This window comes from Orcinus orca, chromosome 6 (assembly GCF_937001465.1).
Source record: "Orcinus orca chromosome 6, mOrcOrc1.1, whole genome shotgun sequence".
In the NCBI taxonomy this organism is placed as follows: Eukaryota; Metazoa; Chordata; class Mammalia; order Artiodactyla; family Delphinidae; genus Orcinus; species Orcinus orca.
Genome location: NC_064564.1, coordinates 85,545,651 through 85,571,942, shown reverse-complemented (window position 1 = coordinate 85,571,942; position 26,292 = coordinate 85,545,651). Strand labels below are relative to the sequence as shown.

Sequence of the window (26,292 nt, the reverse complement as noted above, 5' to 3'; positions counted from 1 at the left end):
AAAAATAATAAAAATAAAAAATAAAAAACACAGATGTTTAAAAAAATGTTTTTAAGTAGTCACCTTCTCTTTAAAAAAAAAAAGAGCTGAGTCTGAGCATTAGCCACGTACCTAAGTCTCTCCATGTCATAGTCCCGTTCCTCACAGCACCCCTCTGGACACTGACTTCTCCATCTCCCCCTGGCAGATAAGGTTGGTTGCAGTCAGCATCCCTTCCCATCTGCTTCTGGTATGGCTTCCTGTAACTAGAGGCTGAAACCTATTTCAAAGACTTCCTTGCTGCCGGATTCTAGTTGCAAATTAAGTTCCTAAATATGAACTCAGAGAAAAAGGAAGCAAGATGGAGGTCAGCCTCTTAATCTTTTGGCTGTTTGTGCTAACAAGCAAGGAGGTAGAGCATGGGTACTGATAGCATGGGTGGCTGAACCAGAATTTCAGTGTCAAGTTGCCAGCTTCATGAGTTCAAGAAGCAGCTGAATTCAAGTGGCTTCTTCATGCCTGGCTGGCCACCCCAGCTGTGTTCTTGAACTCAGCAGTTCCAGTAGCAACCTCCTGACTCCCGCTCCTGCAACCCTTTAACAATTTTATAGTACTTTATATCCATGTATTAAACTCCTTTCTCTTTAAGAATATCTAGGACCATTGTTTTCTGTACTCGACTCTGACTGATTCACTCCCCTCAAAAACGTGGCTTTCAGAGCTGACTCCTACCCTCTGTGTGGCTTGAGCCAGGCAGAGCAAGTGGGTTAATCATTTCCTCTGATTTGGCTCTGCTGTTTCAGCAGCCCGGAACTAAATTAGACTGTTTTGGCAAGCCCATCACATTGGTGACCTGAAGCCTCCTCTTCCCCCCTCACTGGGCTTTGTCCTCACCACGTACTCCTCCACTGGGCCTTCCACAGCACTTCACATTTCTCTTTATCAACCTTTATCCGTCAGATGTGGTCCAAGGTTCAGCCTGTGAGATCTTTTGCCTCCGCCTAACCCAGGCCCACCCTCCCACATCCCACACACGAACCATCTGCCATTTACAACCACAGAGACACCAAAGGAGGGAGGTGGAGTCCAGTAGGGCCAACACTTTATGTTTCTGCTTAAGACCAGCACAACTGATAGGCTGACTTCTGGCTTCATACCTGTGCCAAAGCATGGCTTCTTTATCCCTCTTTCTTTACAAATAAAAATGCAAATGGATAGAAGGAGTGGCTATGATGTGGCCAAAATGCTCTGTCTGGAAAGCACACCTCTAGGTGATTTTCCTCCGCTTTGACTGACGGTCCGAGGCCTGGGCTGGGGGCAGTGGGATGGACAGGGTGCCCAGTTTGTGATCCTCCTCCCTGCCCACTGCCAGAGAAACCCTTCTTTTAGAGATCTTCAGCCTCATGGCTTTCGCTATCTCCATCATCCTAAGGAACAAACACAAACACATACAACAAATGGAGAGTCTCCTCAATGCAAATGCTCAGGGAGGCTTGGCAGGAGGGGGCAGCACATTCGTGCTCCAGGCCATGAAGACAGAATCCCCAAGAGAGCCACAAGGGGCAAAGCTCCCAGCAGAGAGGCAGACAAGATCCCCTCGAGAGCCATCAGATTCCCATTTTAATGTGTTGCCATTAAAAAATATCTATATAAATGATGGAAAACCAGGTTATCTACATCCTACTGATAACTGTGTTTACTTCTTGTAGCAAGGATTAAGCACTTGCTAGAATTTTACAGACTTCAAGTATCTGTTTCTCTTGTATGTTCAGACTCACTACTCATGAGAATGCCATCTGTGGAGCCCTCAGAATGATCCCTCTCTGGACTGCTAGAAGAGTCCAGATAAGGGTGTTTTCCTAGGCTCTCCTGAAATACCATCAGGGTCCTCGGAGGTCAGACGCTCCTAAATCACTGACAAAGGCCAATATACCCCACGGTTCAGCATCCTGGGAGGCTCTGCTCCCTACTCAGTCTGCATCCCTTCTAGCAGGGCTAGAAACGGCCTTAAAGGTTGCCACCTCTGCCAACCCTCCCAGTCAGGTCAGAGAAGCCCAAGTGTGACACCCCTGCCAAACTGCAGCTCTGCCTTGCCTTGGACAACCCCTGGCAGCTCCTTCCATCTGACTGAGCAAAGTGCTTTATGCTAAGCTGAAATTGGGGTTCTCTTATATAACTTCCACCCCTAGGTTACCCCATCGGAACCATACAGAGTCCCTCTTCCCAGAGACAGCAGTTTGGAGACTGGAGGTTGCTCAGTTACACAGGGATGGAAGGCTCAGGTTTGAAGCCCAACTATTCCCCTTCTTGGCTGCGTGACCCTGGGAAAATCACTGACTTCTCTGAACCAAAGATTCCTCCACTGTTTCTTAGCGACATCACTGAGATATTATGACAGATTTGGTACTGTGCCTAGCAAAGCGAAGGCACACGGTAATATCTGGTTGCCCATCCATTCAATCAATTATTCATTCATCTGAAAACTGTCCCCAGGTCCCTCGACAGTGCCTCATGCTTTCCAGCAGTACCACAACTACATCAAGGCACCCTAAGGGAGCTTTTTCTTCTTTTGTGCTCACCTTTTCTCACTGAGCTTCAAGTCCCTCTGTAACACCGTCAGGTCAATCTGGAAGTCGTTTATGTGCAAAGCCAGTATGATCACATAGGCGGTGATCTTTGCCTTCATAGAGTCTGAAATTAAGTTCCGCAAACTGCAAATCAGTGGCAATAAAAGAGAGGCAAAATTAAACTCCGAGATAATTTCTCCAAAAGCAAAGGAAAAACATCCAAGCCTGTTCCCTTATGCATTCAAAATGTCTTCTCGGGCTTCCCTGGTGGCGCAGTGATTCAGAGTCTGCCTGCTGATGTGGGGGACACGGGTTCGTGCCCCGGTCCAGGAGGATCCCACGTGCCGCGGAGCGGCTAGGCCCGTGAGCCATGGCCACTGAGCCTGCACGTCCGGAGTCTGTGCTCCGCAACGGGAGAGGCCACAACACTGAGAGGCCTGCGTACCGCAAAAAAATAAAAAGTCTTCTCATCCCAGGGAGAAGAAAAGGAATTAGAGCAACATCCCTTGTCCTGTGGTGGTGCCCAAGACTTCAGGCACAGTGGAGCGGTGAGCCAATGCCAGTGTCCCTCCAAGGGGACAGAGAAGGCCGCACCTTCCCCAGGCACAGTCAGAGCCTCGCACTGGCGAGGACCCTCCCCATCTTCCCGGCCTGTTCAGCAGGGCTGCTGGGAACAGTCATCCCAAACTCAGCTGCCGATGATTCTTCCAAGCACACTCAGAGCAGGACACACACTGCAAGCAAGCGGCAGGAAGGAAGCCCAGGTGTGCTGCTTGGGGTGCTTTCCTCAAAGTCATCCCACTGGCCTGCCCTTTCCTGCAACACTGCCTCTCCATACAACATTAGGACATTAGGCAGGGGTCCTTGGAAGAAGCGAGTGACATGAAGTCTTTGTTACAGGACTTCCCAGAGCCTTTAACATGAGCTTCTCCCAAAGGGACAGAGTCTGTACTACAGTGTTGCCTAAACTCACTTGACCCCAGGAGCCCTCCAAATGGCAGTGCTCTCTTCAGCATAGTGTCTCTGTGAATACAGACTGCAATCCAAGCCCCCCGTCCCCACTCTCACCACCCTCCCTGTCCTGCTTTCTCCTTTACAGGCAGAAGCCGAGAAATCAAGCCCCCTGACCTGCCATTGTTGTAGATCAAGCAGGTAAAGTGCTTCAGCAGCTTGGTGTTAATGATGTGGGGAACTCCAGGTCCCAGGGCACCTACAAGACAAAATAGAGTCTGATCGTTTTCTTTCAAAATTCTCAGGACACACCTCACCTATGAGCTGGGAAAAGCGGACAACAGTTGGGCCACTGGAATAAACAGAGGCATGTGGGAAGAGAAGAAGGGGCTTGTGAAACAGAACAGCCACTTTCAAATGAACACGTGCTCAGGTATGCTTCAGCCTGCAGACCATATGTGCACAAGAGATGTTCATGACAGGGCAGTGACAGGAAAGAAAAGCAGACTCCAGTGAGGCCTAAAGATACAGAGTTCAAAAGATGTTAGAAAGCAAAACAGATTGTGGAGAAAGCCGAGGGAGAGGGAAAGGAAGGGAGGTTGGAATGTGAAAATAAGAATTAAGCAAATAGTGAAAACCATGAGTACAGACATAGCTCAGAGACATTGCAGGTTTGGTTCCAGACCACCGCAATAAAGTGAGTCACGTGAACTTTTTGGTTTCCCAGTGCATATAAGTTATGTTTATAGTATACTGTAGTCTATTAAGTATGCAATAGTATCATGTCTAAAAAAAAGTGTCCAATAATTAATTTAAAATGAAAATTAAAAAACAATGTCCAGAGGAAACTTGCACAAGCCTCTTAGATAGCCTAATCCACCAGAGGGCAGACAGCAGAAGCAAGAAGAACTACAATCCTGCAGCCTGTGGAACAGAAACCACTTTCACAGAAAGACAGACAAGATGAAAAGGCAGAGGGCTATATACCAGATGAAGGAAGAAGATAAAACCCCAGAAAAACAACTAAATGAAGTGGAGATAGGCAACCTTCTAGAAAAAGAATTCAGAATAATGATAGTGAAGATGATCCAGGACCTCGGAAAAAGAATGGAGGCAAAGATCGAGAAGATGCAAGAAATGTTTAACAAATACCAGAAGAATTAAAGAACAAACGCCTAGAAGAATTAAAGAACAAACAAACAGAGATGAACAATACAATAACTGAAATGAAAAATACACTAGAAGTAATCAATAGCAGAATAACTGAAGCAGAAGAACGGATAAGTGACCTGAAAGACAGAATGGTGCAATTCACTGCTGCAGAACAGAATAAAGAAAAAAGAATGAAAAGAAATGAAGACAGCCTAAGAGACCTCTGGGACAACATTAAACACAACAACATTCGCATTATAGGGGTTCCAGAAGGAGAAGAGAGAGAGGAAGGACACGAGAAAATATGTGAAGAGATTACAGTCGAAAACTTCCCTAGCATGGGAAAGGAAATAGCCACCCAAGTCCAGGAAGCACAGAGAGTCCCATACAGGATAAACCCAAGGAGAAACACGCCGAGACACATAGTAATCAAACTGGCAAAAATTAAAGACAAAAATTATTGAAAGCAACAAGGGAAAAATGACAAATAACATACAAGGGAACTCCTATAAGGTTAACAGCTGATTTCTCAGCAGAAACTCTACAAGCCAGAAGGGACTGGCATGACATATATAAAGTGATGAAAGGGAAGAACCTACAACCAAGATTACTCTACCCAGCAAGGATCTCATTCAGATTTGATGGAGAAATTAAAACCTTTACAGACAAGCAAAAGCTGAGAGAGTTCAGCACCACCAAACCAGCTTTACAACAACTGCTAAAGGAACTTCTCTAGGCAAGAAACAAAAGAGAAGGAAAAGACCTACAATAACGAACCCAAAACAATTAAGAAAATGGGAATAGGAACATACATATCGATAATTGCCTTAAATGTAAATGGACTAAATGCTCCCACCAAAAGACACAGACTGGCTGAATGGATACAAAAACAAGACCCATATATATGCTGTCGACAAGAGACCCACTTCAGACCTAGAGACACATACAGACTGAAAGTAAGGGGATGGAAAAAGATATTCCATGCAAATGGAAACCAAAAGAAAGCTGGAGTAGCAATTCTCATATCAGACAAAATAGGCTTTAAAATAAAGACTATTAGAAGAGACAAAGAAGGACACTACATAATGATCAAGGGATCGATCCAAGAAGAAGATATAACAATTGTAAATATTTATGCACCCAACATAGGAGCACCTCAATACATAAGGCAAATACTAACAGCCATAAAAGGGGAAATCGACAGTAACACATTCAGAGTAGGGGACTTTAACACCCCACTTTCACCAATGGACAGATCATCCAAAATGAAAATAAATAAGGAAACACAAGCTTTAAATGATACATTAAACAAGATGGACTTCATTGATATTTATAGGACACTCCATCCAAAAACAACAGAATACACATTTTTCTCAAGTGCTCATGGAACATTCTCCAGGATAGATCATATCTTGGGTCACAAATCAAGCCTTGGTAAATTTAAGAAAATTGAAATTGTATCAAGTATCTTTTCTGACCACAATGCTATGAGACTAGATATCCATTACAGGAAAAGATCTGTAAAGAATACAAACACATGGAGGCTAAACAATACACTACTTAATAACAAAGTGATCACTGAAGAAATCAAAGAGGAAATTTAAAAATACCTAGAAACAAATGACAATGGAGACACGACGACCCAAAACCTATGGGATGCAGCAAAAGCAGTTCTAAGAGGGAAGTTTATAGCAATACAATCATACCTTAAGAAACAGGAAATATCTCGAATAAACAACATAACCTTGCACCTAAAGCAATAAGAGAAAGAAGAACCAAAAAAACCTGAAGTTAGCAGAAGGAAAGAAATCATAAAAATCAGATCAGAAATAAATGAAAAAGAAATGAAGGAAATGATAGCAAAGATCAATAAAACTAAAAGCTGGCTCTTTGAGAAGCTAAACAAAATTGATAAACCATTAGCCAGACTCATCAAGAAAAAAAGGGAGAAGACTCAAATCAATAGAATTAGAAATGAAAAAGGAGAAGTAACAACTGACACTGCAGAAATACAAAAGATCATGAGAGATTACTACAAGCAACTCTATGCCAATAAAATGGACAACGTGGAAGAAATGGACAAATTCTTAGAAATGCACAACCTGCCAAGACTGAATCAGGAAGAAACAGAAAATATGAACAGACCAATCACAAGCAGTGAAGTTGAAACTGTGATTAAAAATCTTCCAACAGGGCTTCCCTGGTGGCGCAGTGGTTGAGAGTCCGCCTGCCGATGCAGGGGACACGGGTTCGTGCCCTGGTCCGGGAAGATCCCACATGCTGCGGAGCGGCTGGGCCCATGAGCCATGGCCGCAGAGCTGCACGTCTGGAGCCTGTGCTCCGCAACAGGAGAAGCCACAACAGTGAGAGACCCGCCTACCACAAAAAAAAGAAAAATTTTCCAACAAACAAAAGCCCAGGACCAGATGGCTTCACAGGCGAATTCTATCAAACATTTAAAGAAGACCTAACACCTATCCTACTCAAACTCTTCCAAAATATAGCAGAGGGAGGAACACTCCCAAATTCATTCTACGAGGCCACCATCACCTTGATACCAAAACCAGACAAGGATGTCACAAAGAAAGAAAACTACAGGCCAATATCACTAATGAACATAGATGCAAAAATCCTCAACAAAATACTAGCAAACAGAATCCAACAGCACATTAAAAGGATCATACACCATGATCAAGTGGGGTTTATTCCAGGAATGCAAGGATTCTTCAATATATGCAAATCAATCAATGTGATAAACCATATTAACAAATTGAAGGAGAAAAACCATATGATCATCTCAATAGATGCAAAGAAAGCTTCTGACAAAATTCAACACCCATTTATGATAAAAACCCTGCAGAAAGTAGGCATAGAGGGAACTTTCCTCAACATAATAAAGGCCATATATGACAAACCCACAGCCAACATCATCCTCAATGGTGAAAAACTGAAAGCATTTCCACTAAGATCAGGAACAAGACAAGGTTGCCCACTCTCACCACTCTTATTCAATATAGTTTTGGAAGTTTTAGCCACAGCAATCAGAGAAGAAAAGGAAATAAAAGGAATCCAAATCGGAAAAGAAGTAAAGCTGTCACTGTTTGCAGATGACATGATACTATACATAGAGAATCCTAAAGATGCTACCAGAAAACTACTAGAGCTAATCAATGAATATCGTAAAGTTGCAGGATACAAAATTAATGCACAGAAATCTCTGGCATTCCTATACACTAATGATGAAAAATCTGAAAGTGAAATCAAGAAAACACTCCCATTTACCACTGCAACAAAAAGAATAAAATATCTAGGAATAAACCTACCTAAGGAGACGAAAGACGTGTATGCAGAAAATTATAAGACACTGATGAAAGAAATTAAAGACGATACAAATAGATGGAGAGATATACCATGTTCTTGGATTGGAAGAATCAACATTGTGAAAATGACTCTACTACCCAAAGCAATCTACAGATTCAATGCAATCCCTATCAAACTACCACTGGCATTTTTCACAGAACTAGAACAAAAAATTTCACAATTTGTATGGAAACACAAAAGACCCCGAATAGCCAAAGCAATCTTGAGAACAAAAAACGGAGCTGGAAGAATCAGGCTCCCTGTCTTCAGACTACACTACAAGGCTACAGTAATCAAGACAGTATGGTACTGGCACAAAAAACAGAAAGATAGATCAATGGAACAGGATAGAAAGCCCAGAGATAAACCCATGCACATATGGTCACCTTATCTTTGGTAAAGGAGGCAGGAATGTACAGTGGAGAAAGGACAGCCTCTTCAATAAGTGGTGCTGGGAAAACTGGACAGCTACATGTAAAAGTATGAGATTAGATCACTCCCTAACACCGTATACAAAAATAAGTTCAAAATGGATTAAAGACCTAAATGTAAGGCCAGAAACTATCAAACTCTTAGAGGAAAACATAGGCAGAACACTCTATGACATAAGTCACAGCAAGATCCTTTTTGACCCACTTCCTAGAGATATGGAAATAAAAATAAACAAATGGGACCTAATGAAACTTCAGAGCTTTTGCACAGCAAAGGAAACCATAAGCAAGACCAAAAGACAACCCTCAGAATGGGAGAAAATATTTGCAAATGAAGCAACTGACAAAGGATTAATTTCCAAAATTTACAAGCAGCTCATGCAGCTCAATAACAAAAAACAAACAACCCAATCCAAAAATGCACCGAAGACCTAAATAGACATTTCTCCAAAGAAGATATACAGACTGCCGACAAACACATGAAAGAATGCTCAACATCATTAATCATTAGAGAAATGCAAATCAAAACTACAATGAGATATCATCTCACACCAGTCAGAATGGCCATCATCAAAAAATCTAGAAACAATAAATGCTGGAGAGGGTGCGGAGAAAAGGGAACACTCCTGCACTGCTGGTGGGAATGTGAATTGGTACAGCCACTATGGAGAACAGTTATGGAGGTTCCTTAAAAAACTACAAATAGAACTACCATATGACCCAGCAATCCCACTACTGGACATATACCCTGAGAAAACCATAATTCAAAAAGAGTCATGTACCAAAATGTTCATTGCAGCTCTATTTACGATAGCCCGGAGATGGAGACAACCTAAGTGCCCATCATCGGATGAATGGATAAAGAAGATGTGGCACATATATACAATGGAATATTACTCAGCCATAAAAAGAAACAAAATTGAGCTATTTGTAATGAGGTGGATGGACCTAGAGTCTGTCATACAGAGTGAAGTAAGTCAGAAAGAGAAAGACAAATACCATATGCTAACACATATATATGGAATTTAAGGGAAAAAAATGTCATGAAGAACCTAGGGGTCAGACAGGAATAAAGACACAGACCTACTGGAGAACAGACTTGAGGATATGGGGAGGGGGAAGGGTGACCTGTGACAAAGTGAGTGAGAGGCATGGACATATAGATACTAACAAAGGTAAGGTAGATAGCTAGTGGGAAGCAGCCGCATTGCACAGGGATATCAGCTCGGTGCTTTGTGACCGCCTGGAGGGGCGGGATAGGGAGGGTGGGAGGGAGGGAGACGCAAGAGGGAAGAGATATGGGAACATATGTATATGTATAACTGATTCACTTTGTTATAAAGCAGAAACTAACACACCATTGTAAAGCAATTATATCCCAATAAAGATGTTAAAAAATAAATAAATATATAGGCACCCAACATAAGATTACCTCAATACATAAGGCAACTGCTAACAGCTATAAAAGAGGAAATCGACAGTAATACAATAATAGTGGGGGACTTTAACACCTCACTTACACGAGTGGACAGATCACCCAAAGAGAAAATTACTAAGGAAACACAAGCTTTAAACGAGACAGTAGACCAGATTTAATTGATATTTATAGGACATTCCATCCAAGAAACAGCAGATTACACTTTCTTCTTAAGTGCGCACGGAACATTCTCCAGGATAGATCACATCTTGGGTCACAAATCAAGCCTCAGTAAATTTAAGAAAATTGAAATCATATCAAGCATCTTTTCTGACCACAATGCTATGAGATTAGAAATCAATTTACAGGGGAAAAAATGTAAAAACACAAACACATGGAGGCTAAACAATACATTACTAAATAACCAACAGATCATGAAGAAATCAAAGAGGAAATCAAAAAATACCTAGAGACAAATGACAATGAAAACATGACAATCCAAAACCTATGGGATGCAGCAAAAGCAGTTCTAAGAGGGAAGTTTATAGCAATACAAGCCTACCTCAAGAAACAAGAAAAATCTCAAACAATCTAACCTTACATCTAAAGGAACTAGAGAAAGAAGAACAAACAAAACCCAAAGTTAGCAGAAGGAAAGAAATCATAAAGATCAGAGCAGAAATAAATGAAATAGAAACAAAGAAAATGATAGCAAAGATCAATAAAACTAAAAGCTGGTTCTTTGAGTAGATAAACAAAATTGATAAAACCATTAGTCAAACTCATCAAGAAACAGAGGGAGAGGACTCAAATCAATAAAATTAGAAATGAAAAAGGAGAAGTTACAATAGACACTGCAGAAATACAAAGCATCCTAAGAGACTACTACAAGCAACTCTATGCCAGTAAAATGGACAACCTGGAAGAAGTGGACAAATTCTTAGAAAAGTATAACGTTCCAAGACTGAACCAGGAAGAAACAGAAAATATGAACAGACAAATCACAAGTAATGAAATTGAAACTGTGATTTAAAATCTTCCAGCAAACAAAAGTCCAGGACCAGATGGCTTCACAGGTGAATTCTATCAAACAATTAGAGAAGAGCTAACACCCATCCTTCTCAAACTCTTCCAAAAAATTGCAGAGGAAGGAACACTCCCAAACTCATTTTATGAGGCCACCATCACCCTGATAGCAAAACCAGACAAAGATACTACAAAAAAAGAAAATTACAGACCAACATCACTGATGAAGATAGATGCAAAAATCCTCAATAAAATACTAGCAAACAGAATCCCACAACACATTAAAAGGATCATACACCATGATCAAGTGGGATTTATCCCAGGGATGCAAGGATTCTTCAATATACGCAAATCAGTCAATATGATACACCATATTAACAAGTTGAAGAATAAAAATCATCTGATAAAAAAAGTCCATATCTTAATTAAAAAATACTTTACTGCTAAAAAATGCTAACCATCATCTGAACCTTCAGCGAGTCATAGTAGTGACATCAAAGACCACAGACCATCATAATAAATATAACAATGAAAAAGTTTAAAGTATTGTGAGAATTATCAAAACCTGACAAAGAGACACAAAAGTGAGCAGATGCTCTTGGAAAAATGGTGCCAACAGACCTGCTGAACACAGGGTTGCCACAAACCTTCAATTTGTAAAAAAACACAGTATCTATGAAGGACGATAAAGTGAAGCACAACAGAACGAGGTGTGTCTGTACAGACCCTTGGGTGCCCAATCACAGGAACATGACTACATGCACCTTATGCCTAAAACCACAGGTGTCTCCCTCTGGGTTTCTGACTCTGGGTGGATGTGCGTGTGTGGCAGCCACCCATGCCCTGGCGATCAGTGGCATGGGTTACCAGCAGAAACTGACTTCTTTCCCAGTCAGAAATGGCTGACACAACAACGTGCCACAAGCCTTCACAAGCAAGGCCAATTTTTCTCCCCATATAACTCTTTGTCTAACTGTCCCTTAAAACGTTCATTTGATTTGACTGGATATTCAACTTTGCCTAACACAGAAGTAGTGAATGTTAGCTCTGAGCAATCGTATAATCCAACCCGACCCTATTTTCTGAGGAAAGGGCTTGGCAAGTTCTCTCAGCATGTCAGCAGTACCAATCAGAATCCCACTGTTACACAGTTATAAATAAAGACATGGAAAGACATGTCCATTTCCTCTCTCACTAGAGCTAGTCTAAGAATTATAGACAAATAACAGATTGAAAATAATTAGAATAAAATGTCTATCATGATATGTGCACCCCAAAGTTCACAGCACTATTTACAACAGCCAGGACATGGAAGCAACGTAAGTGTCCATCAACAGATGAATGGATAAAGAAGATGTGGTATACATATATACAATGGAATATTACTCAGCCATAAAATAGAAATAATGCCATTTGTAGCAACATGGATGGACCTAGAGATTCCCATACTAAGTGAAGTCAGACAGAGGAAGACAAATACCATATGCTATCACTTATATGTGGAATCTAAAAACATGATACAAATGAACTTATTTACCAAACAGAAACAGACTCACAGACATAGAAAACAAACTTATGGTTACCAAAAGGGAAGGGCGGGGGGGAGGGAGGGATAAATTAGGAGTTTGGGACTAACAGATACACACTACTATATATAAAATAAACAACAAGGACCTAGTGTCCTTGTTGTTGTTCCTTGCACAAGGAACTTTATTCAGTATCTTGTAATAACCTATAATGGAACAGAATCTGAAAAAGAACATATATATGTATAAATATATATGTAACTGAATCACTTTGCTGTACACCTGAAACTAACAACATAAATCAACTATACTTCAATTTTTTAAAAAATGTCTAGCATGGACTTACGTTTCCGCTTAATCACTTTCTGTGCTCGAAATCTGATGAGAGTGTCCAGAAACCATATGCAACGGGCCTGGCGGTCTCGGCTCTCCTCACTTGATGGCAAAGACTTCAAAGACTTCAACGCTTCTATGACAAAGGAGCAGTGACTAAAACAAGGGAGGGAAAAGGAGAAATGTGTTAAGACCGGCTGTCAGGAGCCATTCACTCCTTCACAATGAAAACAGCAGGCACCCCTCACACCTGGCACACAGTCAACAGCTGAGGAACAGCCATCCAACCAGCCCCTTATAATAGGAGGAGCATGATTTAGTGCAGGGACAGTAAAGGTCTAGATAACAAATATTATACATTTTGTGGGCAACATGGTCACTGCCACTGTAATGCAAAGGCAGCCATTGATAACATATAAATACATGACTGAAGCTACGTTACAATAAAACTTTATTCACAGGCAGTGGGCCAGACTCGGCACTCGGGCCATAGTGGGCCCAATCCTGATGTGGCGGTCTGGAGCATAGCCTCTCAACTATCTGGGCTTGAATCCCCATTCTGCCATGCAGTGGCTTGGACAAGCTTCTGAACATCTCTGCCTTGGTTTCTTCACCTGTAAATTAAGGCCAATGATAGTACCCTTGTCCTACGGGTTTTTGTGGATTAAATGAGACAAGGAAAGCAGTGCTTCGCACATGTAGGAGCTCCATCAATGTTGGCTATTATTTTTACATACTGTTGTTCTACCACTGTCAGGATCATGAACTCGCAGCGATAAAAGGCTCTTCAAGATCATCTTGTATCGGCCTCATTTTACTTAAAGGAAAACTGAGGCTCAGACAGGGGAAGATCACACAGTCCATGAGGCAGATGGGGACTCGGTTCTCCAGACTCCCAGCCCAGAACTCATTCCTGCACCTGCCCCTGAGCCACAATCACATTAACACAACGAAGAACCAGTAAAGAGCACTTCTTTGGAGAGAGGGAAGAACATGTATTTTCCAAGACTGGATTTCACTGACCAGTAAAATTTCCAAACGAAAATTGGGGGAACTAACCTAGGGTTGACAACTTTTTATTTTCTCAAGATAAAATTATTAAAAGAAAAAACTCAAAAGCAAAAAAACCTCATCATCATTAAAAAAAAAAAGGTGTTTTAAAAGCCAAAAAGTGGGGGAGGGGTGGAGGGAGGAGAGGAAATCATCTCTGATTTAAAATATACTATATTTAAAATACATAATTTAACTTTCACTCAGCACATCACCACAGATAAACCATCACTTCAGCTGGCACCTACTCCCAGGCCAGCACTTGGGCCCCACCAGTGACAATCGGCAACAGCATAACATTGGCTGGGGGGGGTGGGACCGATACAGGTCAGCTCCAGTTCCCAGCCCTAGACTACAAGGCCTCACCACCCTCTGCCCACTCACAGGTTCCACGTACTCAGAGGCCAATTCTCTCCCTTGAAAGCCACCCACAGCCTTGGGACAACAGGCCTGGGAGCTCAACCATTTGAGAAAACACTAGCTCGCTCATGTTCAAATGCTGAACAGACGTATATTCTCACTGACTAACACCCAAGGTCTGCTTCATGTCTGACTACTGTTGTATCCCAACATCACTCCCGAGACACTCCATCTGCCCATTTCGGGTACCTGTTCTCTTCAATCATCTTCAGTATTTCTTCTGAGGTGACATTCCTGAAAGCTTCAGAAGGGCTCTGAAGAGCGTCATACTCCGCAGGGGAAAGAACTAGTTATAGGTCAAGAACAACGTGACCAAAATGGAAACATCCAACTAACTAGATCATCTTATATCGGCCACATTTTACAGATGGGAAAATCTGAGGCTTAGAGAGGGGAAGATCACACAGTATGTCCGGGCAGAGCTTCAGGACTCAGTTCTCCAGACTCCCAGCCCAGAGCTCATTGCCTGCCTGGGCTTTCTGCCTTCTCTTATCACAAAGCCACTGCAGGCACTTTCCATCTGAATAGAACCACAAGTACGGAAACTCTACATTCCAACCCTTCTTTATACATGAGTCTGCCCTAGACTTTGGGCACTGGCCAACTTAAAAGTCGTATTTTGACTCTTCACGGAAGGTGACCCCCACAGGGCCGAACCGTGGGCATTCTGCATTTTGCTGAGGGATGGGTTTGAATCACAAGGCCTGAGAGGCCTCTGCTGCAGCAGGTGCCTCAGCTAGTGAGGGAGCCTCGCTGACTTCCCAGCAATAGCGCTGGGGCAACTGCAAGAGTCTGGGGCGAGCTTCTATGAGTATCACAGGACCACTGACACCCTCAGAGAGCCTGGCCATGCCACTCCTGTGCGCATATCCCAACCTGGGAAATGAGGTGGCATTTCTCCCACAAGAAGGATACGGTCTTCAAATTTATACACGTCTTCAGGCTTGGCTGCATCAGCGTGGCAGGGAGGGAGGTAGAGGGAGTCATCCTGCAAGTCATCGTGGATGGCGTCACTGACCAGGGCTTTTCAATGAAGAAAGAGTCAGTGTCAGTGTCACCCTGCTCGGCTTCAAGTTCCCCAACACTCTGCAACCCGTGCACTCAAGATCAGCGTCGCCCAGAACCCCCTCATCTGAACTTCACATATTGTCAGTGAAAAAGAAAAATCAAATTATAAAGCTAACTATCACACAGGAATAACCATGTAAAAATTAAGTATGCACGCAGACAAGAACAGAGAGGAAAACAGGAAAATTGTAATAGTTGGTCTTGTAGAATGACGGGAAAATGGGTGAATTATTTTTTTTTAAATGTCCTTTAGTAGCTGAGAGTAAACTGAACAAAAAAAATTGAAAAATTTACTTAGACATTAAAGTATATCTTTGACTAAATGGAGACATGTTTCTATGTTCCTGGATGGGAAAACATAATATTATAAAGATGCTGATTCTCCCCATATTAATCCCAATTGGATTTTGAGAGAACTTGACAAAATAATTCTTAAGATCACCTGGGAAAAAAAAGCATGCTACAGGACTTCCCTGGTGGTGCAGTGGTTAAGAATTCGCCTGCCAATGCAGGGGACACGGGTTCGAGCCATGGTCTAGGAAGTTCCCACATGCCGTGGAGCAACTAAGCCCGTGGGCCACAACTACTGAGCCTGCGCACCCTAGAGCCCGTGCTCCGCAACGAGAAGCCACCACAATGAGAAGCCCACTCACCGCAACGAAGATTAGCCCCTGATCACCACAACTAGAGAAAGCCCGCATGAAGCAACAAAGACCCAATGCAGCCATAAATAAATAATAAACAAACAAATAAATAAGCATGCTACAATAACCAGTACATTTGTGAAAAATAAGGATGGAGGATAAATTTGCCCTATCAGACAACAAACTGGAAGGTGAGGCTACTACAATCAAAAGGACCTGATGCTGCTACAAGAATAGCCAGTAAGAATGATGAGCGAGAACACAATTAAGAATGTGGTAAAATGATACAGATGATTTTTTAAATCATTTTTTACAAAAGGAAAGGATGGAGTTGGGGACAACTGGCTAATCATTTGGAAAATATAAAATTAGGTTTGTACCATAGACCAAAAAAAAAAAAATCATTAAATTGTAAATGTAAAAAGTTAAACTGTGAAGGTACTGAAAGATAACATAGGAAAATACATAATCATCGGGTATGAAAAGATTTTCTAAAACTTACTAAAATTCCATTTTAATAGAAAAACTGCTCTCATATATATATATAACTTTCTCTTATGTTCTTATAATGCATTTGAACAATAAACACATTACACATTTTAAATAATGCAATTTAATACTCAAGCTGCTGAAGAATTTAGGAAAAGAAAAAGATCCAGTGACCTCAAAGTGTCTCTAGAGGCTCGTTCATCATCATCACATCAGCCTTTTTGACGAAAACCTCCCTGTAACTCACAGAGACTTGAGGCCGTCTCCCTCCTCTGTGCCCTGCAGGCTGTAGCCCTGGCACCAAGGACACAGAGGGCACATAACCGTTCCCATGTCTGTCTCCTCTACTCGACTGTGAGCTCACTGAGAGCAGGCCATGTCAGATATTTCTTATGATTTCCAGAGTCTGTTCCTAAGAAGGCCCTCAGGGAGAAGCAGGAAGGAATCCAGCCCTAACTCCCATCATTTCTATCTGTGGGGCGGGTGAAAGATCTCAAGAGAAGGGAAAGCTGTTTCTACCAGCAGCCTCTTACCCCAAGTTCCAGCTGCTTACCAGTCACACCCTTTGTATCAATTATACTCTCAGCAGCTTTAGCCACTGCACTATTCAAAGATTCACTGCCAACTTTGTTCATTCTCCTGGAGTTCAGAGCCCGCTTCTGTTTGGTGGTACCAAAGGCTTCAATGCAAGAATCCATCTGTGCAAAAGACAAATTTGGTCACTGGGAACGGGCTGAGCACTGCTACTCCTAGCTGTGTCACTACGGGTAAACAGCCTCTCTGAGCCATTAATACCACTTCCGTAAATTGGGCTGACTCATACCTAACTACCTCATAGGCTTGTTTTAAGAACCAAAAGATATTAAGAGATTTGAAGTACTTGCTTTATAAACTGTAATGAGCTATTTATAAATCAACAGTATTTTCAGCTGTAAAAAAGACTACAATTAGGGTTGGTAAATCTGGGGCACACAGCTTACCGGTTTTCTAATCCTACACGGAAAACAGACATTACTAATAGATCGCTCACTCTCCCTCTGAGCCTGCAGACAGCTTCACTCCCTTCCAGGCAGCACTGGAGATTCAATCAGTTTGCCATCCTGGGGTGAGATGAGCTTTGTAGGAAGCTTCTACATTGAAAATCCTAAAGTTTACTTTGTCTTGATGTGAAGTTTCCAGGCTTCCAATATTTTCTGAAACTTGGATTAAATCCTGAAAATAAGTGTTATGCTACAGCCCAAAGAACCAGTTCCAGACACTGGCACAGAACTGTGTATAGCTGCCCCAGAGAGGAGGTCTGCAGTCTGTGAGGCCAAGGAGGCCTGTGCAGGTAGGAACTGTCCAGAGAACCACAGACTGAATGAGCTGAGAGCAGCTAGGGAGACCCCTGTGTTCAACCAGCTCATTTTACTGATGGAGAAACCCAAGGCCTGGAAGGAACTCACTTTAGGTCTCACATCTTAGTTCTGTCATACTTACCTTTTCTCTAAAAGATTTGGTGTGACTCTCTAGTGTCGATTCACTCTGAACTGATTCATCTACAAAACACAAAACAAAAACAAAGAAAAACAAGCAAACTGTAAGGCCTACAGACCATAATAGTGTTTAATATTTGTTTAACAGTTAATCTAAGAAAAACAGATTTCTTTAGTACAGGACTTTCCAGAGCTTAACATGTGTATACTGTGAACATTTAATATGAAGCTTCAGTATACAGTTAGAGGATTTGGAGAATAAATTAGAGTCAAGTGAAGGGGTCATCGGATCCAAGCCCTTCATTTCACAAATAAGGAAACATGAGGCCTCCAGGTGAAATGACTTGCCCCAGGCAATGCAGAGATGGGATTAGAAAAAAAGTCCTCTGCTCCTCCCAGTATACAGTTCTGACCTCCTTGTAAAAGACCTAAGGAGGAGGGATCAAGAGGGGGACCTGGAGCTCACCTCCCCCGACAAATACATCAAAAATACATCTACATGTGGAACAATTCTCACGGAAAACTAACTGGAAACCGGCAGAAGAATTCCTATACAACCAAAGCGCACTGATGTGTATAAAATGGATGACTAATAAGAACCTGCCGTATAAAAAAATAAGTTAAATTAAAAAAAAAAAAAAGAAAGATTTCCACGTAACCAGGTAGTAGGGTTGGGACCACCCCCCGCCCCGCCCTGAGAGGGATCTGAAAGGAAGAGAAGGTCTGCATCGGCTCACTCCATACCACAGCTTGGTGCAGGATCTGGGCCAACCAGCCCCTGGAAGAAGACTGGGTCTAGCAGCTGGGGAGCAGCCCCTGCCCCTGACAGGGAGGTGACAGCCATGGGGCAGAAAGGAAGGACCACCTCACACCCTCCTTGGGCTTTAGACCCCCAACACCAACCACACCCCATATCAAGGTAATAGCGGCCACCACACCCTGAGGACATTCCATTGTGTATGCATGTAAAATTGTTCATTAATTTCTTAAACACATTTTTGTTTTTATAGGTAAAAAAGTTGTAAATATTGGTTTATTCTAGCCATTATACATATATACACAATGGAATACTACCCAGCCATAAAAAAAAGAATGAAATTTTGCCATTTGAAACAAAATGGATGGACCTGGAGGTCACTACGCATAGTGAAGTCAGACAGAGAAAGACAAATACTGTATGCTATCATTTATATGTGGAATCTAGAAAATAAAACAAACGTGAATATTACAAAAAAGAGCAGATTCACAGAAAGAGCAAACTAGTGGTTACCAGTGAGGAGAAAGAGAAAGGAGGAGGGGCAATATAAAGGTAGGAGAGTAAGAGGTACAAATTATTATGGATAAAATAAGCTACAAGGATATACTGTGTAACACAGGGAATACAGCCAATATTTTATAATAACTGTAAATGGAAAATAACCTTTAAAAACTGTATAAAAATAATTTAATTAGAAAATTTTTTTTAAATACTAATGAATGTATATACAAAACAGAAACAGACTCACAGGGCTTCCCTGGTGGCTCAGTGGTTAAGAATCTGCCTGCCAGTGCAGGGGACACAGGTTTGAGCCCTGATCCGGGAAGATCCCACATGCCACGGAGCAACTAAGCCCATGTGCCACAACTACTGAGCCTGTGCTCTAGAGCCTGTGAGTCACAACTACTGAGCCCGTGTGCCACAACTACTGAAGCCTGCACGCCTAGAGCCCATGCTCCGCAACAAGAGTAGCCCCCGCTCACCGCAACTAGATTAAGTTCACGTGCAGCAACAAAGACCCAATGCAGCCAAAAATAAATTTAAATAAATTAAAAAAAAACAAAACAGACTCACAGACATAGAAAACAAACTTATGGTTACTAAGGGTGTGGGGGAGGTACAAATACGGAGTATGGAAGTAACAGATACAAACTACTATACATAAAATAGATAAGCAACAAGGATGTACTGTATAGTACAGGGAATTGTACCCAATAGCTTGTAATAAGCTATAATGGAATATAATCTGCCGAAAAAAAAAATATATATATATCATATGCCATACACCTGAAACAAAATACTGTAAATCAACTATACTTCAATTTTTTAAAAAAGTTAAAAAAAAATTTTTTTCAAGACCTAAAAGCAAGGCATAAACATGAGGTATGTATTATTTACATGAAGCTCTGTAATCTCCCACAGAGTATTCATGTAAGGGGCAATATAATCTAGTGGACAGAAGCACAAGCTCTGGAGTGACGGTGCCACATTTAAATCCCAGGTCTCTCATATACGCCAGCAGTAGGATCCTGCCATTTAGCCTCTGGGCCAGGTTCATCATTGATTAAACAAAAGGAATACAATACCTACCCCACAGGGTTGTTATGTGAAGTAAATGACGTAGTGCATTGAAAGTGCTTAGAACAGTGCCCAGAGCATAGTAAGGACCCAATAAATGCTGTGCGTATTTCTGATATATGCTGGTTAGAATTAACCAATATTTACAAATTTTTTACTTGTAAAAACAAAAACGTGTTTAATCAACAAATTAATGAACAATTTTCTTTGCCTCCTCAGAAGACAGAAGAGCATTTGGAGGATAACTTATATGCAGTTTTATTTGTTTGCAAAGCAGGGAATTCTTAACCTAGAGACTATGGACCCCTAGGAAATTCACAGCTAGGCTTTGGGATGCAAGAGCCCTTTAAAATTATATGCAAAATCTCATATTTTTTGTAAATTACGTATGTTTCTAGGAGGTAGGTCCAGGTCCTTATGAGATTCTCAAAAGGGCTGAGACCACTGCTTTGAGAGAGTGAAGTTATTAGAACTAATGCCTCTGAAGGTATCGAGCAGATTCACAATGATCCTAATGATCCTTATCTAACTCCCTCCCCTACCATGGTTCTCAGTATTTAAGATTTAGGAACAGGAGCCCCTTGAGTTTGACCCTCTTATCTATCATTTTGGAAGACCCCACTCTAGCCCTGAACATTCTAAAATGCCAAAGTGGAGAAGTACTGTAACTTCTCCCAGTGGATTAGAGAGAAAATGGATCTCTTCCCAAATTAGAAAGTGTAGAGACTTTGCATCGACCTGGAAGTTACTGTCCAACCTATAAGCAACTTCTATCATCTACCAGAGATTCTAAAACCTCTACTCCGGGGCTTCCCTGATGGCGCAGTAGTTAAGAATCCGCCTGCCAATGCAGGGGACACGGGTTCGAGCCCTGGTCCAGGAAGATCCCACACGCTGCAAAGCAACATGTGCCACATGTGCCACAAGCCCGTGTGCCACAACTACTGAACCCACATGCCACAACTACTGAAGCCCATGCTCCGCAACGAGAAGCCACCGCAATGTGAAGCCTGCACACCTCAACAAAGAGTAGCCCCCACTCGCCGCAACTAGAGAAAGCCTGCATGCAGCAACGAAGACCGACCACAGCCAAAAATAAATAAATTAAATTAAAAAAAATTTTTTTAAACCTCTACCCCAACTAGAACAATTAAAAATTAAGAAAGGCCCTCGATGGAAAAGAGTATCATGTATGCCCTCCAATACTCTGCTCAGATCAGTGCTCAACTTGCTTTAACTAAGATTAGTTTCCTGATCTTAAGTCTGTAAACACTGTAGGGACAGGATCTGTGTCTGTTTTGCTATATTCACAGCCCCTAACTTGTGCCTGGAGCACAGCAGGTCATCAATAAATATTTGCTGAGTAAAAGCACTTTTAAAACCTTTTCAAATGGGAAAAAAAAAAAACCTTGAAAAACTAGCTACAAAATGTATTTTACAAATCAAAAAGTCTAACCGACTCATCCAGGAAACCTAAAATATTAAGCATTTCTTTGAGCCTTCATGACTAAGACCTACCGGAAAACAGTGGCTGCATATTGAACAATTCAGCATCATATACTTCCATTTGGCCAGAGGTCTTGTTCAAAATTCCCACAAAGTGCCTGAATAAAAAAGGAATAATACCAGTGACAATGGATTATTCAAAAGATATTGTTTATACAACCTCCTTTTTTCTGCTTAGAAGTTCTCAACCTTCTTTCTGCCGCAATACACCTGAGGAAGACATCACTTGCTCATGAGTAACAACAATCCCCTACAGCAGCAATTCTCTGCATGGGGAGGGAAAGGAGGAAAGGGTTCATGAAGAGGCTCTGGGGGCAGTGGGGGAAGCCACCAGGTGATTCTTGTAGCTGATCACATTTGGGCTCACTGCTGTAGTGGGAAACCCTCCTGGAATATAAGAATCTAGAATTAAACACTAAAATTTACTGCACGTATAAATTCTATGGAGGCAAAGACAAGTAAAACCTTGGTAATTATGAGACCAGTTTAAACTAGAAAATCTTTGTAAAGGGATGATAAAAGTTAAAAGTTTCAAGCATATACACACTAATCTGACTTCTATCAGGGTGGTTCAGGGGGGACCCTAAAAGGGGCTTGTTTGTGATTCACTGATGGCTACCTTCACAAGGACACTGCATTATGCCAACCCCTGACACTTAAGACTGTTCAGGCTAGACAATCTTCACTGTACCGAGTAGACTGGGGGTCAGTAAAGGGCAGAGTTGCCCCAAGTCAGTAATCTTTCCAGAGCTAGGCAGAAATTCTGGAGCCTCAGACACTACCAAATCCTTTTCTTGTAGTTAGTCCCAAGGCAGACTTCTGGTAAACTCTGGCCTATTGATCACACATTCCAAATTAGTGGAGACAGCTGCCTTTCGGGAACAAGATAGTTATAAGCAAAGAATATTGCAAGTTAATGATGTGGTCAGAAATAATGAAGGTGGTCAAAAGGTACAAACTTCCAGTTATAAAATAAGTCCTAGAGATGTAATGTACAGCATGATGACTATAGAAAATAATGCTGTAGCATATATTTGAAAGTTAAGAGAGGAAGTCTTAAAAGTTCTCATCACAAGAAAAAAATTTTGTAACTATGTGTGGATGTTAACTAGACACTGTAGTGGCCATCTTACAATATATACATACATTGAATCATTATGTTATACACGTGAAACTAATATAATGTTATATGTCAATTATATCTCAATTAAAAAATTGGGGGGACTTCCCTGGTGGCACAGTGGTTAAGAATCTGCCTGCCAATGGGGGACACGGGTTCGATCCCTGGTCCAGGAAGATCCCACATGATGCGGAGCAACTAAGCCCCTGTGCCACAACTACTGAGCCTGCACTCTAGAGCCTGTGAGCCACAACTACTGAGCCTGTGTGCCATAACTACTGAAGCCTGCATGCCTAGAGCCCGTGCTCTGCAACGAGAAGCCACCGCAATGAGAAGTCCTCACACCACAATGAAGAGCAGTCCCCGCTCACCGCAACTAGAGAAAGCTCATGTGCAGCAACAAAGACCCAACACAGCCAAAAATAAATTAATTTACAAAAAAAATTTTTTTAAGACTACAAATGAATGAGGTTTTCAGGAAATTAAACAAATGTAAGTCACTTTTCAATTTCAGGAATGTCTACATGCTGGTGTGAGGGCCCCGGGGTCTGGGAACACAGGAACTTGGTAAATCTCTCTAGATTTCCCCCACTGCCCCTAAAATAAAGACAGGGAAGAGCAGTGCCAGGGCCACCCCCCCCACTTCCCACAATCCCTTTCCCCTGTCCCTACCTGCAGAGAGTGTTGCATTTCAGGGCTCCAGTCCCAAAATTGTTTCCCACATAGTAAAGTCTGTCTGTTTCAGCTGCCTAAAATGTAGAGGGGGGGGGAAGCTCCATTACAACCAATGTTGAAAGACAGTAAATATCTTGACTCCCTTTTCCACATTTGTAGAAGCTTTAGAATCCAAACCACAGGTGGATCAGAACGAAGAGAGCCTCTTTGAGATGATCCAGCTCCCTATCTCTAAGTGAATCTGGGGTATCCCTGGGGGAAAGGCAAGAGGACTTTTGAAAAGTCCCAGGTAGTGCTTGCTTCTAGCTGGTCTGAGAAGTTCTCGGGGGAGCTGTACCACAGGACTTGGAAGATGGGCCCAGGGCTCTCAGCACTTAGAGGCATGCAACAAAATGATTCTGCAGGCAACCCCAAAGTCCAAGCCCTTCTTGAACCTCTTTGCTCTCCCCTATCATGACTGCTCCTTATATGCTCTCAGGACCATGGAAATGGTTAATTCACTCCTCAATCAGAGCCAGGCTTTCCTGCTTCCCCTTGTTTGTCCTGGCTATCCTCTTCACCTGGAGTACTAACTTCAGCTGTTAAACCCTCCTCCATCCTTCAGGGTTCAGCTCCCATGCACCCTCCCCCAGGAAGACATTCTAGCAAGCAGAGACTTCACTGACTGAACCCACTCTGCCCTGCTCTGTACTCTCTCTCCCAGGGACTCTGAGCTTTATCTATTTCTGTACGAGTGTCCCTCACATCCAGTTCTCACCTCTCTAGAGCAGTGGTTCTCAACCCAGGGAATTACTCTGGGGATATCTAGGCATGTCTGACATTCTGTTTGCCACAACTGGGAGCTGCTCCTGGTAGCTAATGGGTAGAGGCCCGGAAAGCTGCTAAATACCCAGTGCTGCACAGGAGAGCCAAGAATCAAAGAATCATCTGGGTCAAAATGTCAATAGTGCTGAGACTGGGAAACGCTGCTCTGGAGTACGAGCTCCCTCAGAGTGGGGCCAGCTCTCACTTAGCTCTTTCCCTAGCAGCTTTCAGCCCAGGGCCACAGTGGGGCTCAATAAATGCTTGTTGAATGAACAAATGAATAAAAGGCCAGCGCTTCACCACAAGTGTGAAACTCAGTGGAACCTGTCCCCACTTGGGGCTCAAAGTTCTTCAAAGGCTCACTTGCTATCCCCCCTTTTCTCCACTCACTCCCTCCTACCTCCACCCACACCCAGGAGGCCTCCTGAGGCCTGAAGAGTGGGGGCGACTGGCCACAGCAGCACTTACCAGGATCCGCTGACTCCTCTTCCTGGGGTTTGTGGAATCATTGCTCTTGTACAAGGTAAAGCGCATGTTGCCTGGATTCTGTAGCTTCCCATTGGAGAACTGGACTGTAAGATTGCAGCCCAAGAATGAGATGAGAGCACAAGAGTATGGTGGGGAGGAAATGGATTGTCAACGGGAGGGAGTGACTGGAGGAATGGGTATGGCAAGGAGCCCCAGGTCCTGACCCAAAGGGGGACTGAATGAGGTCCTGGTCCAGGTGGGAAGAGGGGCTGGGGAAGGGCTCTGACAGGAGGGAATAACTAGGGGAATGGGGCTGACTGAGGAGACCTAGGCCAAATCTAGAAAGACAGAGGGAATCCCTGGCCAGCAGAGAGAAGGAAATAGAGCAGGTGTGAGACCTGGTGGGTGAGGAGATGACGGGCTCCTGGGTACATACAGTCCTGGAGAGGGGGTAACTGGGATTTCCTCATCCAGGTGGGAGGTGGTACCAGAAAGATGGTGCAATGACAGAGGAGCCCTGGCCGAACCCCAAGTAGTGGGGGAGACTATAAGGGATCTTGGCTCATCTGGGAACGGGCACCCGACGGATGTGGGAAGTGGAGGGCTGTAGCGGTACCGAGACGGAAGGGGAGGAAGTTATGGGGAACTCTGCTCCAGCTTCGCAGTCTTTACCCAGTAGAGCTCTCTGGCTCTCGTCAGGCTCTCCACAGTACAGCCACCTCGCACTCGGCAACACCTCCGCCGCCATCTCGCCTCTCCAGACGCCAAGCCCAGGAGCCAAAACAGCCGCGTCCACTAGCTCGTTTAAGCACACGCGCAGGAAACGCTCCGGGCCGGAAGAGGCAGGGCCTCGCCGGGCACCGCCCTGCACGCTCAGCGACGCGTGGCTCCGCCCCCCAGCAGGCACCGCCCCGCTCTTTCCCTGAGCTCTGAGAAGCGCCATCCCCGCCCACTCTTCGCCCCGCCCCTCCGCGCGGAGAGGCGTGGTCTCCATCCTCACCCTGTCCCGCTCCCTCCTCCGCCGGCCTCTCCAAGGCGCAGCACCTGATTGGCCCAGCACTCGGCCTGCGCATTTCAGGCTGTGTACCTCTAGGGTGAGCAGCGCACGCAAGTCTTGCCTAAATGTTGTGTGGGGTTTCTTCCTCAGCCCTGTCTAGGTAGGGTTATAGTCTGTCTCTACTACGGTGTAAATATGTCTTACTAAGATCTGAAAGTCCGAGTTCAAATTTAGAATTCTCTGATAGGCAATCCCTGACCTCCGGCTAAATGTGGCGACTCGCGGAGAACAGCAGTTCTCCAGGACCTCCTTCCACACACCTGGACATCAGTCCTTAAGCCCCAAAACTTGGTCCACAATCCTGTAAACAGCGCCATGATCAGTTCTCGGGTCTAGACGTGCATACTGTGGCTCAATCAACCTACCGAGGATGGACCAGAGGGAGAGGCCCAGCAGGCTCAAGGATTCTGGGGTGAACTAGAAGGGAAACCTAATCTGA

At 43.2% G+C, this 26,292-nt stretch overlaps 1 protein-coding gene across 1 annotated transcript; it reads right to left on the bottom strand.

Moving 5' to 3' along the window:
- Positions 1–1,064: 1,064 nt before the first annotated feature.
- Positions 1,065–25,644, bottom strand: POLR1E (RNA polymerase I subunit E). The gene is made up of 12 exons (XM_004271452.4): positions 25,469–25,644; positions 24,797–24,900; positions 23,522–23,598; positions 21,742–21,827; positions 17,893–17,951; positions 16,967–17,111; positions 15,128–15,235; positions 14,402–14,498; positions 12,756–12,898; positions 3,675–3,756; positions 2,559–2,690; positions 1,065–1,406 (listed from the first exon to the last, which is right to left on the bottom strand). The coding sequence occupies exons 1-12, from the start codon at positions 25,542–25,544 to the stop codon at positions 1,247–1,249; spliced, it is 1,269 nt and encodes a 422-aa protein (XP_004271500.2). The 5' UTR covers positions 25,545–25,644; the 3' UTR covers positions 1,065–1,246.
- Between the last annotated feature and the right edge of the window lie 648 nt (positions 25,645–26,292).

Coding starts and splice junctions, on each gene's coding strand:
- POLR1E (XM_004271452.4), bottom strand. CDS start 25,544: ATGGCGGCGGAGGTGTTGCCGAGTGCGAGGTGGCTGTACTGTGGAGAG. Junction 17,952..21,741: donor TATGCAGCCACTGTTTTCCG/GTAGGTCTTAGT, acceptor TGTGTTTTGTAG/ATGAATCAGTTCAGAGTGAA. Junction 1,407..2,558: donor TTGAAGCTCAGTGAGAAAAG/GTGAGCACAAAA, acceptor TTTGTTCCTTAG/GATGATGGAGATAGCGAAAG.